The 17,237-nt window shown below is 42.5% G+C and overlaps 2 protein-coding genes across 2 annotated transcripts; one reads left to right on the top strand and one right to left on the bottom strand.

Moving 5' to 3' along the window:
- Positions 1 to 2,499: 2,499 nt before the first annotated feature.
- Positions 2,500 to 12,950, top strand: LOC114356149 (rho GTPase-activating protein 22-like; the record flags this gene model as incomplete). Its single annotated transcript, XM_028309261.1, has 9 exons — positions 2,500 to 2,670; positions 3,956 to 4,106; positions 4,885 to 5,107; positions 5,806 to 5,973; positions 6,870 to 7,001; positions 8,171 to 8,272; positions 10,095 to 10,200; positions 11,550 to 11,890; positions 12,660 to 12,950. Coding segments are annotated over 9 exons (1,656 nt in total), but the record flags the coding sequence as incomplete, so codon positions are not given.
- A 490-nt stretch (positions 12,951 to 13,440) lies between these two features.
- Positions 13,441 to 17,115, bottom strand: LOC114356153 (uncharacterized). Its single transcript, XM_028309268.1, has 6 exons — positions 16,917 to 17,115; positions 16,275 to 16,422; positions 16,097 to 16,201; positions 15,756 to 15,876; positions 13,974 to 14,159; positions 13,441 to 13,562 (listed from the first exon to the last, which is right to left on the bottom strand). Exons 1-6 carry the CDS (start codon positions 17,000 to 17,002, stop codon positions 13,462 to 13,464), a joined length of 747 nt encoding a protein of 248 aa, XP_028165069.1. The 5' UTR covers positions 17,003 to 17,115; the 3' UTR covers positions 13,441 to 13,461.
- Positions 17,116 to 17,237: the final 122 nt, after the last annotated feature.

Genomic DNA, 17,237 nt, shown 5'->3' with positions numbered 1-17,237 from the left:
CGTAAATCAATCCTAACTTCAGTGAATATACAGATTGCGTGTTACTTGGGCTTAGACGTCTCAAGTGACCACGTGTGTGCGCGGGCGCATCGTTTGACAGCCATCAGCGAGTCAATAAAACTGAGTGATGGTGCTCCTGTGATGTATGAGAGCAGGGTGAATGGATACAACGGGTGATTTATTGAAGTGGCATAGTAATAATAAATAATAAATAAATAGGTGAATAGTTCAAACAAATGCTTTTTTTGTTGTATAAGATTGATTTTGCCGGGTACTTCGTTGCTATGGTTGTATAGTTTTACAACAGCATGAGGCTAATAGGTACCTGAATGAATCTAAGAAATAACAAACCATGGTCTGCATTTTGTTGCTTCTAAAATATTACTTACCTAAATCCTTCTATGATACCCTACCACACTTTCTATACGAGCTGTCAAAACGTAACTGTAGCATTTTCCCACAATATACTTATTTCAAGTGGGATTGCTGAAGAAATCTTCATTGCAACTCCTCAGCTCTCTGAAACACAGATGAACTCAAAAATATTTCAGTTTCATAACAGTGCACGCGGGGAACAGCTGGCAAAATCCGTTTAAAAACGCTATAAATTGTCCGTTGCGACACAACGCACGCGCATCAGGGCCGATGGGTCGCGCTGACGTTGTCAGACGTCACGGTGACGTCACTGGTGTCAGGTTACGGGATAGGGATGCGCGGGATTGTATCGGTTATGGAGTCAGAAATCCAGGTGTGTTGACATTCAAATAATTTTGTTGTAAGTTTTTACCAAATTACCAGTACCAGTTAATTATAAGTAGAAAACACTGATAAAGACTATTCTATCAAGTGTAATTAAAGTGGAACATTAGCTCTTCATCCCATAAACCCGACCCCCACTACTGAAAACTGGCGTTGAAGAAAGGGTTATCACTTCTTCTCTACATCTTTTTCAATGTTTCCGGATCAATTTCCACAGCTTGTTGCTGTCACTCTCGGCTCTTATGTGGTCAGGTTCTACTTCCAGCAGCTTTTTTACCATTGGTAGATGTTCTTCTTTAACTCGATCCAATTTGTATGCGGTCAACTACAATATTGCTGACCAGATTTCTAATACCTATATTCTACGTGACATTTATGGCCAAGTTAAGTTGATAGAGTTATGAAAATATGGTGGAAATTCTGTAAAGAAATCGGTAACACAGCGCATCCCTACCTGCGGCCTTCTCGTATTCATTAAGGCCGGATAATTTTATCGCATGACGCGCTCGATATCTCTATCGCTCCGAAATAAACCGGTAATCGTTCGGAGAGGGCTTAGAAGCGGTTACTGGGTTGTACACCAGTTGAGGTGGACGCAGTAAGCTCGTCTCCATAACCATTTCAATCTAAGATTCAATCCCTTACAGCTACAACACCGAAATTAACATTAACACCTTTAGACAACTCTTCAAATTCAGCCTTAATCTGGTCATTCTACCCTTCTCAAAATTAGCTGTCTTTGAAAGTGCTGGTCACCAACTCAAGATTTGAGTTCTGCCCCAGCAGTAGAGTAGATTCCAAGTCATTTCACGTAGGACCGGTGTGCCTGTCTCAGCAAAACACATAACCCTCTCTAGAAGGTGATTAGTCTTTTTATTGGAGAACAAGTCTTCCTACCATAAGGCTATTCCAAGAGGGTAACAATAATACCCTTTTAGAATATGAGAAACTATGTTTACCCACGTAAAAACCTAAAAAAATATTGAAATGGTCCTCATAAAGTGTTTTAGCTCGTAGCACACAGATCTGCATCTGTAATGTTTTTACTTCTCATCAGCAAATATTGCTTTGTGGCTTTCTTATGATATTCCGGCATGTTTTTTCTCCCATTTCTGAAACCCCAATATCTGAACACATCTGCCAAGCAATGACTTCGTCAGAAGATTTACAGCTCGTAAAATTTTAACGTGAATCTACAAATCAACGGCTGCCCGCTCGTTATAACGTTTATTTGTATATCAACGGATGCAATTTAGTTAATTGTTTTGTGGGTTTTCCAATTGTAATACCTTTTCATCTTAATTATATTTGTACAAATTGGTTATTTGTATTTTAATTTAAGTATTATAAAGGGGAAAAAATTACAGTCGCACATAACTTTTGATATAAAAAGTTCAGTTAGTTCAGAAACACTGGTAACTGAAACATACCTAAATATTTTTTTTTTTGAGACCTGTTGAAGTCTATAGAAACATAATTATGATTTTAACTTGATTTTGAATATAAATAACTATTGAATAATAATTTAAGAGTATCTCTCCACAAAAGCTCTACCCATTTGTTGCTAAAAGGCGAACCTTATGCCTGGCACTGTGAAAAAGTTATCATATTATCTAATGTAGAGCTAAGCTTTCTAACTCTACCCTTGGTCAAAATTCGTAATGATTATTGTGCGTCTACAATTATTTCAATTTCTAGCCCCGACTATTTAAGAATGAAGCAGTTCCGCATGTTTTCCAGAGCGAGTCCTGCGACTCCGGCGACTGGGGGTGGTCGGGCCTGGAAGAGGCGGGGGGCGGCGGGCCGAAGGTGCCCGCGCTGATTTCCGCCTGCCTGGCCCACCTGAGAAGGGTGGGGCTCCACACGCAAGGACTCTTCAGGGTCTCGGCCTCCAAGAAAAGAGTTAGACAGGTGAGCTGTAGCTGTAAATACATAAGGGTGGCACAGAACCTCCTCAGTAGAAGTATCATAGTCTTCTAGTGACACCTCGCGGTTGTGTAGCAGTATCAGTTGTATTGGAAGACAGGATCAAAAAAAGTCAGATGAAATGTTGTGAACTACACATGAAGGATGGGGGAGAGAAAGAAAAGGTAGGTGTTATTAATTAGCGAATTTAAAAAGTCATAAGCATTTAAGATCGAGGATACCTAGTTAAAGCTAAAGGAGCACTCATATATTAAGCACAGAATTTATGGAAAAATCCCGTAGGTTAGGCTATTAGAATATAAATCAAATGTCCTCCTTACCTATTTCGACGCAGCTAGTTACATTGAAACAGTCTAAGCATAAGAGCTGTTGCTATGACAGAAAGGAGCTCAGAAATCCAAGATCCGTACTTACACCACCGCGGAAAACATTGACAGCCGAAATTAGATGTTTTCCCAAACGAATCGGCCGAGCAGTTGACCCAGAATTGGAAACAAACCTCTGACGTGGGCTGGCAAGTACTGGCAACACTGTAGCGAGGTTTGGGAAACATCGCCCGTTTATTGTTGATCGCACGTTCGCTGTGGTTTGGATACAAAGTGTGTTTACTTTACGCGATATGAAAAAGCGTGCGATTGAGCCATCTATAAAATTAAATTTAGGAAGGTAATGAGCCCGAGAATATTGTGTATTTACTCACTTATTCTCATCTTATGTTGTTCTTTATTTCAGTTTAGTTTCAAACAATCCAGTCAAGCGTAGAATTGCCGAAACTAAAGATTGCAACCCGGTATGTTTCTCAACCCGGCAGGGCTCGGTTGCGTATATTGGAAATGCTACTTCAGTATTTCTCCGCCGGCAAACACGATCAGAATTAGTATTTACTAACGATAAACACGCGTAAATGATGCTCCTATACGTCTCAGAGGGTGATCTGGTGTACCTAAAAGGGCACCGGCCCTTTGCAATATCAGTGCTACATGCAAACGTTTATACTTTAGTTAGAGCTAAGCGTCCACTTGTCGGTATCGTACGCAACGGACGCATCGTACAAAACACATCGTAACGGATGTGCGATGCGTACGATGCGGACAGGTGGACGCACTTATATGAGTTTCTATATAAATAATACTACGATCCGTTGCGTGCGATACGATGCGTACGATACCGACATGTGGACGCTAGCCTTAGACCTCCATTCTTTAAGTTTTTTCATTACAGAGAAAATTGTTAGATACTCGTTTCACAACTATTCCATATTCATTTCCAGCTACGGGAAGACTGGGAACGGGGCCAGGAGGCGGCGCTGGACACGGCGGTGTGCCCGCACGACGTGGCCACGCTTCTCAAGGAGTTCCTGCGGGATCTGCCCGACCCGCTCCTTTGCAGGGACTTGTACTCTGCCTTCCTTAATACACAGAGTGAGTTAGAGCTTAAATACTTTTTATTTACGGGACTATTCCCACCACTCTTACCCACCGCTGCAACTCCTGTGTAGCCAGGATAAAAACCCAACCAGTGAAGGTCAAGTTTGTCCTTTTTCATTTACAACAAATTACTGCTCAAGATTGCCACAAGTAAGTAACGGTTAAGGTCTTGAAACCTTGAATCTGTATTGCTGAATATCCTTTAGCCACACTTTATAGGATAATTATGAGCATTGGTTATAACATGATTTATGCACCCTTCGTGGCATGGGACGTTTTTCATACCGGACAATCACTTGAAAATGACATGGTATAACCTGTAATGTGAATTACAGAAAGACAATCCTTTAGTGCTCTAGGACAGCGGTTCCCGAAAGGTGGTCCGCGGAACCCTGGGGTTCCGTGGAAAGGCCGCAAGGGTCCCGTAAAAAATATTATCCCACGTTTCGTGACCGACGTTGTTCGCTCGCACCGACTTGTTTACGCACAAGGGAGGGGCAGGGCGTGCGGGCGGAGTAGTACGGGGGTTCCGTTAGGGAAAGTATAATCAATTAGGGTTCCTTGGCAAAAAAAATTGGGAAACCCTGCTCTAGGACACAAGCTTAGGAAATAAACGTTATTAACCCAGTGACAATCATGTCAGTAGCATGAGCACTGAACATTCATTCAACGCTTCAAATGAAAAGCTTTAGGTAGGATAAGTGCAAACTAAACAAATTTCCTTAGGCAAAGCTCTGATCCAGTAGTGAAACCAGCTTCAATATCCTTCCAGAAATCCGCAACCGCAGACTCCAGTGGGAAGCGCTGCGACTAATCGTGCAGCTGCTGCCAGCGGCGCACCGCGACACGCTGCACGCGCTGCTGTCGTTTTTAGCGCAGCTCGCAGCGCACGCGGACGACGCGGCGCAACCTGGCAACAAGATGGACGCTGCTAACCTCGCCACCGTGTTCGCGCCCAATATCCTGCACAAGAACAAACCCAACGAGCCCGCCAAGTGAGTCCCTGAGTCCTTGGACCTTTTATTATATTTTTTACATGTAGAAATATTTTGCACATGCCCCAGGCCACGGGGACAGCCAGGGGTAATGTGGGACTCTCCCCGCCAGAGGGATAGGGCCTACCCATCGAAATGGTATCCACTACCAGCGCGATATGAGGTGCACATAGGGCTTAAGGAAGGACCATGTTGACCAATATTTTTGGAATAAAGTTTCCAGTAAAACGGTGTTGCAACTCATTTTATAATGGGACCTCACCCAGCCAGCATGTTATAATCCAAGATGATGAAGACCAGCGCTATACAGGGTGTTTGGTAAATGGGTATATGAGCCGACACTAGCCCATGTTAACATGGGCATATAAATGGTATGGTGAAGTCAGAAAATCGATATCTTCATTTTATGTACTTTTTTTTCATACAAATCGGATTTTATAAAATTTATTTTGTATGAAAATTTAAAGAAATAAAATGATGATATCNATCTTCATTTTATGTACTTTTTTTTCATACAAATCGGATTTTATAAAATTTATTTTGTATGAAAATTTAAAGAAATAAAATGATGATATCAAATTTCTGACTTCATCATACCATTTATATGCCCATGTTAACATGGGCTAGTGTCGGCTCATATACCCATTTACCAAACACCCTGTATAGTACTCTCTTAACTTTTTTCTTTCTTTTTCCAGTGCAGAACAGCTGTCAGAACGCGCCGACGTAATCAACGTGGTGCGACAACTGGTGGAGCGGCAGACGGAGCTGTGGACGTTACCAGGAGAGCTTCTGCACGAAGCGTATATCCACATGTCGCATACCGCGCCGGCGCATCTGGACTCGCTGTTATTGCGGAGAGCAGAGTGAGTTCAAATTCAAATTGATTTATTTTGCAAGTAGACTTTTAAAAAGCCCTTTTACACGTCCCAGTATTACTTTAACAACACCTCTGCTGCAAGACCACAAATTGCCTAGTGTTGACAAGCAGCGCAAGAAACTCAGTCACTAGTGTTAGTAGCATTTGAAACAGTTCTATAAAGTAAAGGGAAGTGATTATAAGTTTGTAACGGTCGACTTTTAAGACATCTTTTATTTCGTAGAAGTTTAAAAGAACTTCGAAGGTGATGTTTTGATCCTTTTGTCTTTGAATTGGATGATGCGGGCATGTTGTTGTAGTAATCCTTGAGGCCTTCATCCAGCAATGGAGTCCTTTGGTTGAAACGAACGAATTATAATAGTAAATCTCAGCTCAGACAGTCCCGAAAACAAGTAGGTAGCTAGGTACTTTTTGGGTTTACAATTCCATAGAGTGTAAACTCTCTTTCGAAGCTAACTTTTATTTGGGGGAACTTTGATTGGGGGAAGCTAACTTTCTGCCAGATAAGTTAGGAAAAGCACGAAATTACGTATTTTTTTACTTTTCCTGTGTGTCCATACATAGGTAACGAGCAGAAGCGGTCGATAATGGAAATCCTTGGTCTTTGTCCAGTAGTGGACGTTCTTTGTTTCGCTTTCTTTTTTAAACGACTTCTTATGACCTTTATTTAATTCTGAGCTTTCGTCTCTAGAGTAAGGTAACATTCGAGCCAAGATATGCTTTCTCTCGGGAAGCTCTCTTAACCGCTTGAGTCCCAGACGGCATTAATTAATGTCATAACAATTGATTATCTATTGTGTCTAGATTCGCGGGCCTTGAAGGATTAATTGCCTCTTGACGTCTTTCTGTTACACCCTGTATATTATAATTCCACTGTTCCAGATGTGCGCCCGAGCCCGCTTCAGTATCGCTAAGCGGCGGCCCGACCGGCGGCGGGCGGCGGGTCTGGCCTCGGGAAATGTTCACGCACGGCGCCGCTGCCACCGGCGGCCCGGGCAACGTGGAATCGCCCAGGTAAACGATATCTGATAGTAACTGCGCTTCTAATAACTCCTGGTCTATTGCTTTATCTATACTAATACTAGCGGCCGCCCGTGACGTCGTACGCGTGGATCCCGTTTTATCCCCTTTAAATTTTTCCTGAATTTTCTTTGCTATAAACCTCACGGAGCCCGAGACCTTTCCAACGAATGCAAAACCGTGGAAATCGGTTCGTGCGTTCTGGAGTTATAGCGTCAGGGAGGAAAACCCGACTTATTTTTATATAGTATATTATAAAGAGGAAAACTTTGTTTGTTTGTTTGGTTGTACCTAATGCTCAAAAACTACAGGACCGTTTTTAAAAATTCTTTCACCATTCGAAAGCTACATTATCCACGAGTAAAATAGGCTAAATTTTATTTTGGAAAAAAATAGGGTTCCGTGGTCCACGCGCGCGAAGCCGCGGGCGGAAAGCTAGTCCTTTATATATGGCCACGTGTAAGCGTATTGGGATCTTTAGCTTCCTTTCCTTATTCCCCATAAAAAGTTTAGCCGACCAGAGATTAACTGCTTCCCTTCCATCATTTTAATAACCAGACACTTTCTAGCCGACGTTTGATGGCAGATTTTATGTGAAAACACATCTGTATTTCCATCCATTAAAAAGAAGAATATGCTGAAGACATGTCATCAAACTGATACAAGTCTGAAATGTATAAATTACCTAATATAGAGTATCTGAAATGGGCAGAGGTGGTTGTAAAAGGTTAAAATAAATACTTACATAATTTTGACCGAATACAGGCAGTATTACCACAATACACCTCATGGGTTTGATTGTAAATAACAACAAACCTATTTTTTGTTGATGTTTTCTTCATCTTCCAAATGCTGGAAGTTTAAGTTCTGGTTTTGATACGATTAAGTATAAACATGGTGTGTTTCCTCTTCCTTTAGGATGTTTTAATGTGTTTGCACAAACTTTTATTTAATTATTGTCTTCCAGCTTGCACTGAAGACTGCAATTTCTTTGCAGGTTCCTATACAGTTTAGGTCTTTGAGTGACCTTTCGCCAAGATATTTTTATGTGGTAAAACGAGTATTCGTCCATCCTCAAGCGAATTTGAAAATAGTATTTTAGAAGTCTCTTTCCAGGGATAGATTTCCAAATGGTTTCTTAATGGAACTGCCTTCTTTGGCAGGCGCAGTGAGAAATCATACTCACGGAGTCGAAGGACGCGGGAGACGGCGTCCGACACCTCGTCAGGATCTATGTCTTCCACCATCACCACCGTGCTGACCAGGTAATCCTGATTCCCCATAATTTGCAAGCACGTGTGGAGCCTGATTAGATTTTTCACACATTTTTTTCAGTTGCATTTTCTTCTGCTTAAATGGAGCATTCAGCCTTTTTGACACTCGTAGAGTGTTGATTTCTTTAGCATGTTTTTGATTTTATATCCTTTGGTTATTATTGTGTGCATGATTGTTGTCTTTAGTCTTTTTATATAGGTGTTGGTATTGTTTTCTGCGTATTAGTAGTCAGACCAAATGCTTGAAGCCCTGATTCCCCATAACTTACAAGCACGTGTGGAGCCTGAATTCTTTCGTTTTGGAAGCATCCAGCATTATTTTGAGGTGACATCATCGAAAACAGAATATTAGTAATGTGTTTTTTCACAGTCTAGTTACTACTAATAATCCCGTTAGCCCCTCGTACTAAACTACATATTATGCTTGTGTCACGAGTGGGCTTACCACAGTATTCAAGTGTCAGCGGGGTTCAAAACTGCGTTCCTCGGATAACGAGTCAGCCAGTCCAACCCTTTACCTTTCGACTATCGTGGCTTATCGTAGTTTGCATAGGTTCTTCAGAGAACTGCTCGCTTTCGTCATAGGTATACAGGGTGGAAACGATAAGTGATCTCATTCGATTATTTCTAAACTACACAAGATATCGACAAACTGATTACTGATCCTGAAAGTGCTTCACGAGCTCTTTCAAACGATATCAGTAATAGCCTAATAGGTTACAGAATTAACTGGATCTATCCAAAAATCCAATGTTTTCAGCCTCCATACTAAATGTATGTCACTATGCTAGCCACACAATATTAGAAGTGTTATTTTTTTCATTTTAAATAATAAACACTTAAAATTAACTCGTAAATTGCATTCTTATTTAAAATTATTAATGGAAAAAATTGGCTTTAGGCTTTACTTGCTATAAAATATTATCAAGACATGAGTGCCATGACTGTGCCAGTAGTAATTGTATGGAAGTTGGAAACATTGAATTTTCGGATAGATTCAGTTTATTTTATAACTTATTATTGGTACTGTTGGATAGAGCTCGTGAAGCACTTTCAGGATCAGTAACCAGTTTTTCGATATCTTGTATAGTTTTAATATCATGTGGTTTTACTAAATGTATGGAGGCTGGAAACATTGAATTTTCAGATAGATTCAGTTTATTTTGTAACCTATTATTAGTACCGTTGGATAGAGCTCGTGAATCACTTTCAGGAGCAGTAACTAACTAGTTTTTGGATATCTTGTATAGTTTAGAAATAATCGAGTGAGATCACTTATCGTTTCCACCCTGTAGATCGTTTCATCCACGAAGACGCGCCCGGCGCCCCACCAATATTTGATCGAGGGAAGCGCGGGGTGCAGGGAGCAATCCGAGCGTCATTATTGTAGTCGCTCATGGATAATTTAGCGTGTACCTATAACATTCAGATATTAGGGGAAGAATGGTAGGGCGCGTCGTCGTGGATGAAACGGTATACAGGGTGGATACGATAAATGATCTCACTCGATTATTTCTAAACTACCTATGTACAAGATATCAAAAAACTAGTTACTGATCCTGATACCAAATGTATGGAAGCTGGAAACATTGAATTTTCGGATACCTATATCCAGTTTATACTGTAACGAAAGAGCTCGTGAAGCACTTTCAGGATCAGTAACCACTTTTTCGATATCTTGTATCTTTTATAATTAAACGAGTGTGATCACTTATCGTTTCCACCCTGTATATGGTGCTGTTTCTTCCAACACTAGCAGTGAACAAGGAATATTATTAGCCTTATTAAAATACCTCGCTGTCTATACTTGCAGCAAGGCGGTGGTGGTGTCGGAGGGCGGCAGCAGCGGCATCGGCTGCACGCCGCACGCGCGCGACTCCGCGCCCGACTCCAATGATTCCGCCAGTGACTACAACGAGGTGAGCTCATCATCATCACCATCATTTTGGACACAGGATATCCACTGCAGAACATAGACCTCTAACCGTGATTTCCATATTCATCATCATCATCATTTCAGCCATAGGACGTCCACTGCTGAACATAGGCCTCCCCCAATGCTTTCCATGTTGATCGATTGGTAGCGGCCTGCGTCCAGGCGCTTCCCTGCTACCTTTACGATGTCGTCGGTCCACCTTGTAGGTGGACGTCCCACGCTGCGTTTTCCGGTACGCGGCCTCCATTCCAGAACCTTTCTGCCCCATCGGCCGTCAGTTCTGCGTACTATGTGCCCTGCCCATTGCCACTTCAGCTTGCTAATCCGTCGGGCTATGTCAGCGACTTTGGTTCGTTTACGGTTTCCATATTGAACGGTTGCAGTTGGTAGCGGCCTGCATCCAGCACTTTCTTGCTACCTTTATGAGGTAGTCACGCCACCTTGTTGGTGTCTCCCGCTACGCTTTCCGATACCTGGTCTCCACTCCAGAACCTTGCTGCTCCATCGGCTGTCAGTTCTGCGTTACTATGCCCCATTGTCACTTTAGCTTGCTTGCAAGTTTTTCATCATCATTTCAGCCACAGGACGTTCACTGCTGAACATAGACCTCCAACCGTGATTTCCATATTGACCGGTTGGTGGCGACTACATCCAGCGCCTTCTTGCTATCTTTATGAAGATGTCGATCCACCTTGTGGATGGACGTCCCACGCTGCATTTTCCAGTACGTGGTCTCCACTCTAGAACCTTGCTGCTTTATTGACCGTCAGTTCTTCGTTACTATGTGCCCATTGCTACCTTTATAGGTTGCAAATTGCATGTTTTTACGGGGCAAACAATCATTTTTTAAGTATGGGATACAAACTCATATTAATAATTAACTTAAACTTTTGGTAAGAATATGTTACATTACAAGTTTGAAACTCAATTGTAGAATTCTAAATTGACGCGGGCAAACCCAGACAGAGCTTCCAAGCTGGGTTGCACCATCTTACTTTAATTAAAGTATAACAAAAATCGAAAGTCTATCAAAACTCGATTCCATACAAAAAACACCGGTTATGGTTAATGTGGTGTCTTAAATAAAACACTGGTATATGTTCACTGTGTAAGCTAGTGCAAGCACTGACGTCCGTCCCGTGTGGCGGCCCGACTACGACTGATCCCCCACCGCGCCGTACTAGTCAGTGTTGCCATAGCGCATCTTTATTTGTGTAGTAGTACACCACAGTTAAAGTTACAGTTAACTTAAAGTGGTGCAACTCAGGCTAAGACTGCAGCCGTGGCTGACCAAACCAAAAGTTACTTATCATCACCAATCCATCATTCCAGACGCTCGGCGGCTCAGACGAGGACAGCTGCGTGATAACCGCCTCCCTCCACATCCCCGCCGCGTCGGTGTCCCGCGCGCGTCCCGCCCCGCCCCCGCGCCGCCGCTCCACCTCCGGCTCGGAGTCGTCGGCCAAACGCGACTCGGCCGTCGGCTCGTCGGGCGCGTCGGCTGTCGGATCGTCGGGTGTGGGATCGTCGGGCGCGTCGGCGTCGGCGTCGGGCGCGTCGTCGCCGCCCGCGTCGCCGCCGCCCGCGCATCAAGCGCCGCTGCGGGTCACGCTTACAGCGACGGGAGAGTTGAGGCGCACGCCTGATATTGACAGGCTTATCTCACTCGGAAGGTAAGAGACTTTTTATGGAAGCGAAAGAGAGCATGTGTTTAAACTTAATAAGCCTAGATTAGCTTCAATAGCAGAAGACCAGTTTCTTGAAGGGCTCTCGCGGAAGACCAGTTTCTTGACATGCCCTTACGAGCATGTCAATAGCAATACTGAGCGGGAGCCTATTGGCCCACTATTTTCTTTATTTGTTTTGTGTTGTTATTGTTTATAATTTGTGCTTACCATGATCAATAAATTAAATAAAAAAACATTGCTTAACTACTATGCGAGTTCCTCATCCAGGTCGTTTAGTTTCCACTGCAAGAGCACAACTCTCCTGAATTTATCAGTGCCAATCGGAGTATCTTTTTCCTTTGTATTTTGTTGCTATTCAGTGGGCTGAGTGCGAGTTTACATCAAACGTCATCACTAGTGAACGCGTAAAAAATTTTTTTTATGATCATTTTAGTTCTTGAAAATTTCCGCCAGGGGCGCTGTACAATCCGTCACACATTTAATGATATTTTTTTACGTGCTAACTAGTGACGACGTTTAAATTAAACTCGCACTAGGCCCCTCAGGTTGACAAACCTCAAATGGTGTCGAGGGTCTTGTCTCATCAGTGTTATGCAGAAGCACCATAGGGCCATGTGCTACAGGCGACTAGACTACTGGAGTAGCTTTCACAGGACCTCGTTAAAAACAACAGCAAAAAAAATGCCTAATAATCCTGATATGTAGGTGATTCAGCTTTATCCACCGAATAAAAATATTACGTATAAATTTTCAGAGAACGCAACACCTCGGACGCCCGAGCGGTGGTTCTCAGACAACACGACGAGACCACACACGTCAGGACGCGGGCCTCGTCGCGCCAGGAGACCGTCAGGAGAGACGAACAAACCGTCAGGAGAGACGAACAAAGTATTAGGAGAGACGAACAAAATATTAGGAGAGAGGAACACAGCGCTAGGAGAGACGAGAGGAAGGAAGGCACCACGCTATACAAACGGGGGGAGCTCATCTCGAGCGCTCAGTCCCCGCCCACATGACAGATTATATACGTGTTTTTATACATAAACGTCTATTTATCATTTTGTTGTTTTCTTCCAGCGATTTAGGTTCCATCTCAAAATTTTAAGAAAATTCGGCTGGGCAAAGTTCCTCCAAGCTCCCTGAAAAATATCCGAATGCTTGGTATCCTTTTCTGAATTTTATCCTACTATTTTTAATTTATTTTTCAAATTTTTTAGGGTTTTATGTCTCCCAGCCACCCTGGACAAAGTTATTACATACGTAGTTTTAATTTAGAAATCGATTCGCTCAGGCGTTTTTTGTTTGTTTGTAGTTACTTCCCTCGATAAAGCGATTTCGAAATTAAAACTGTCACGAAATGTAACTTCTTCTAGGGAGGCACGACAAAATAGTCAAGATAGTCAGGACTATTCCCACCTCACATTTCCACAGCTGGAACTCCTCTTAAGCCAGGATCTACAGCTAGACCGCCAACCAGTGAAGGCCAAGTGTGTCCAAATAATAAGGCAAGTGTAATAATAACAATTTTACTCCATGATCGTCCACAAGTTTGGTTCCTACTTCCTGTGCAGCTTGTCTCGCATGATGATGGCGCCGAGTTTCGACACGCCGTCCTGGTACTCTGTCTTGCCGAGAGGCGGCACTGCTGACGTTGTTTCTGAGAAATTAAAGATGACGGCCATTATCGTTGACGTTTCAGTATTTTTTTATAGAATACCCCTCTGAATTCTCCTCTCCTTAGTTTTTTATCAATTGATTTTACAGTACATCGACAATGGAGTAAATGCCGGTTGCAGACCGTAGCTCCGCCATAGCTCGCATAACTGACGCAGTTTTTCATAGTAGGTAGCTAGTAGCGAGCTATGTTAAACTAATTTAGCTTAGCTCTTAGTCTGCAACCTGCATAAAGCTTGCTTACACCACTCCACCATCACCACTTTCTAATCTCTAGAAGCAATGAATCCTAAGTAAGTGAAGACTCAAATATGGTAAGACTATGAATACCCTACAAATAATTTGACTCTACATTTACAACGTAAGCAAGTAACCTTTCTCAAAACCAACTCACCGCATTTGGCCCTCGGGTCGCTGGCGCCGCCGCCGCCGGCTTGCTTGGACATGGTCCTCGGAGCAGACTTGCGCGGCTTCGGCCCCACGCGGCACGGGTCTCCAGGCAGACGCATCGGCTGCGCGCACGGGCCCGTCCCACTCTCATCCGCGGCCCTTTGGAGACCCTCGAACTTAGCTCCGGGACCTGAGATACGAACAAACATTACATTAATAAAAATGTTACAATAATATAGGCTACAAATCCTATCATCATTTAGTAAGGGGACTGAATTGCTAAAATCAAGTGGCAGTGGGCGGGGCACATAGTTCGTAGAGACGACGATGGCCGTTGGGACGGAAAAGGCGACCACGGGCTGGAAGACGTAACGTGGGCAAACCTCCTACTAGGTGGACCGACGATCTGGTAAAGGTCGCGGGAAGGACCGTTCATTGTGGAAAACCTTGGGGGAGGCCTTTGTCTAGCAGTGAACGTCATTTGGCTGAAACGAACGAACGAAGGGGATTGAGCTTCATCCGCCACTTTTATTACAAAACGTTAGTTTCTTCTTCTCAGCACCAGCCGATATGTTGTCCCGAAGTTCAAATGTCAAGGTAAATAGGCCAAGGTCTAAAGCTATATTTTGGGACACGTAATAAGTGCCCTGAAATGTACGCATCGGAGCAATACAGATTTACATAAAAAACGACAACGTTTAGCATCAAGAATGAAAACACGCAACACAATCGACCAGCTGATAGCCTAATAAAAATGTAGGTAAACATCAGTAACTGTGTTTGTAGAGTACAGACGGATACAGGCCGATAACTTTCATCATCTCTTGAAAGTTATGGCTTTAGCCCTAGCTACACCTCATCCTCTGTCTATAAAGAGGAGGAAAGGTCATTGTTCTTAAGATATGCATTACAATTTTTCAGGCAGAAGTACGTGAGGAAAGTAGCATTTTGTTCGCCGATCCGGCGCCGCGAGTCGACCTTCAAGATTTCTGAAGAAGCGTCTGCGTGCGCAAACCTATGTTTCCCAAATTCTGTAGACGTCCAAACCTATTGTATCCTTTTATGTAAAGGTATGAAGTACAAAAATATTATTTTAGTAACGAGAAAATCAAAGGTATTTAAAAGTGACCTACTGCTCGGCCTCACCAATCGTGCTTTCTATGCCTGAGATCAGATGCTGAAGCCACTCTAGGTCACACCTTCCCCTTTCAAGAGACTGCACCCTATGCTCCAAGTTGGTGATACGTTCTTGCATGGCATCAGCCGTGGAATGAAGTATTTCAGTTGAAGAATTCAAATGAGCAAGCTCCTCCCCAAGGGTTCTGCTCTCCTCTTTGGCCTCGTTGGATTTACGTTGGGTGTCAGGAATGTCAAGAAAACGCCGACAATAATTGCAAATGTCACCGTCACTCGACGCGAATCTGCAGCCCGCACATTTGGGCATTTTGCAGAAGTTTGAGAAGCACTGGTATTTTTAAACAAACTATTGCGTGTATCCTGCGTGCGGCCCAACGACAGACTGAATTGGTATGGCATGGCTGAAAGACTGATCATAAACCGCTGTAATTTATGTAACCAAAAACTTAAACTGAATCTTAGCTAATCGACTACAGGGGCCATATTAAAGATGAGCTCTTGGTAATTTTCTTAGAACCTTACTTAATTCATTCGAAGAATACTTACATTTCATCTGGAATTTATGTCTAGCTCAGTCAGTCTAAGATATGTTAAATCTAAGTACACAAACAGTTCCCCAATGTAGTAAAAAGTAAATAAAGAGACTTGCCACTTTCGCAGTAGTCCACTTGGTAAGTAGTCTTGTTGCGATCTCTATCAATGCGCTGCTTGAGCTCTGGAGAGGCCTCGTTTTGGAGGATGCTGTACAGCATCGGGTATTTTGATTGAAGCTGTAAAATTATTTTCAAAATAAAATTAGATTTAGTCTTGTGTATCATAGACATAGTTCAGAAACAAAAGCTGGAAGACATTACTAGCTTGAAACAATTAAAAGATGATGGAAGAGAGAAAGACGTCTTGTTTTCATCAGCAAAGCACACCAGCCGAAAATTCTCCCTAATAAGGTAGGTAAATGTAAGAGTATGAAGCTTTTAAGTAATCAATACAAACCTTATCCAAGAATGCATTGGGTTGATCATATCTAGATGTGGGTGTTTCAGGGCTGGCTGCCACTCTTACAGGGTACAATTTAGGGTCCAGTAGAGGACCCATAATCTGAAATAAAGACAAAATTAAACATAAAATCAATTAAAAGAACATAAAAATATAGGACCTTTTTTAAACGTACCTCATTCCGGCTCCATCCTCCGTCTTTTCCCGGGGGAAGCTGCGGCATCTCCCCCCCAGAATACTGGGGGCACCGGCAATCCGGGGGCCTGGTGTGCTGCATGCATGCCTGGTAGAAGGCGAGCTCCTGCCCTGAGAGCTTTGGGACTCTTGGTGGAAAAGAAATGAGATTAGTATTTCGTTGTCGAAGTAAAGACTGTGCCTAAGACTTTTAACGGACGAAAGTTAAATTATAGAAAATTTGGATAAAGATTTTAATAGCAAAGCTACAACGCAAAATAAAATAAAAAAAATTCAAGATTTACAAATTGTGCCAAATTACGAAACCCAGAGCCAGAAACTTTTTTTTTCTGAATGGCAACTTCGCCAACTTCAGCTAGTTGAAAAAAAAAAAGTAATAAAAAGTTCTGAGCGGGTAGATTGCACTATTAAATTCTAAGTTATAAAAAGTTATTTGCAGTGTATAAGTGTTAGATTGAATTTTGACGAGGCATCCGTGTTGTTTAAATGTGTAGCATTTACAAACAAAATTGCGTCTCTGACTTTGTGTGACCAAGTTATTAATGAAGTTACTGAAAATGTGATACGTGGTTATTAAATTGATTTTAGCAATGTTAACAAGAATTGGAAGTGAATCACATACTCAGCCAGGCCTCCGCCGCCGCCCCCTGCCCCCGGCAAGTTGGGCCACAAGTAGTCCTTCCTGTAAGTTGTCAGGTAATGATCCATTGTTTTTTTTACTTATTTTCTTCTTTATGTTTCAAATTCAACATTACTACTGCTAATTTTGGGATTCGGTGGCCTAATTTTGGGCATAATTAGTAACTCTGCTGATTTGATTCATGGAGTAAACAGTTTTGGCAGATTTCAAATTTTGACGGCCATTGTCGTGTAGATTTTTGTCGATGGTTTAGTAAAAAACTATTGGATTTATGTGATAAGGTTTTATAGGTATGTGTTTATG

This window comes from Ostrinia furnacalis, unplaced genomic scaffold (assembly GCF_004193835.3).
Source record: "Ostrinia furnacalis isolate ACB-3 unplaced genomic scaffold, ASM419383v2 OfSCF2680, whole genome shotgun sequence".
Taxonomy (NCBI): Eukaryota; Metazoa; Arthropoda; class Insecta; order Lepidoptera; family Crambidae; genus Ostrinia; species Ostrinia furnacalis.
Note: the sequence above shows the minus strand (reverse complement) of the source record. Positions and strands in the feature narration are given on the sequence as shown.

What these genes read in the sequence shown, in the direction of transcription:
- LOC114356153 (XM_028309268.1), bottom strand. Translation starts at nt 17,002, where the DNA reads ATGGATCATTACCTGACAACTTACAGGAAGGACTACTTGTGGCCCAAC. An exon ending in GAGGATGGAGCCGGAATGAG is followed by an intron (nt 16,202 to 16,274) that starts GTACGTTTAAAA and finishes TCTTTATTTCAG; the next exon opens with ATTATGGGTCCTCTACTGGA. An exon ending in CGACCCGAGGGCCAAATGCG is followed by an intron (nt 13,563 to 13,973) that starts GTGAGTTGGTTT and finishes TTAATTTCTCAG; the next exon opens with AAACAACGTCAGCAGTGCCG.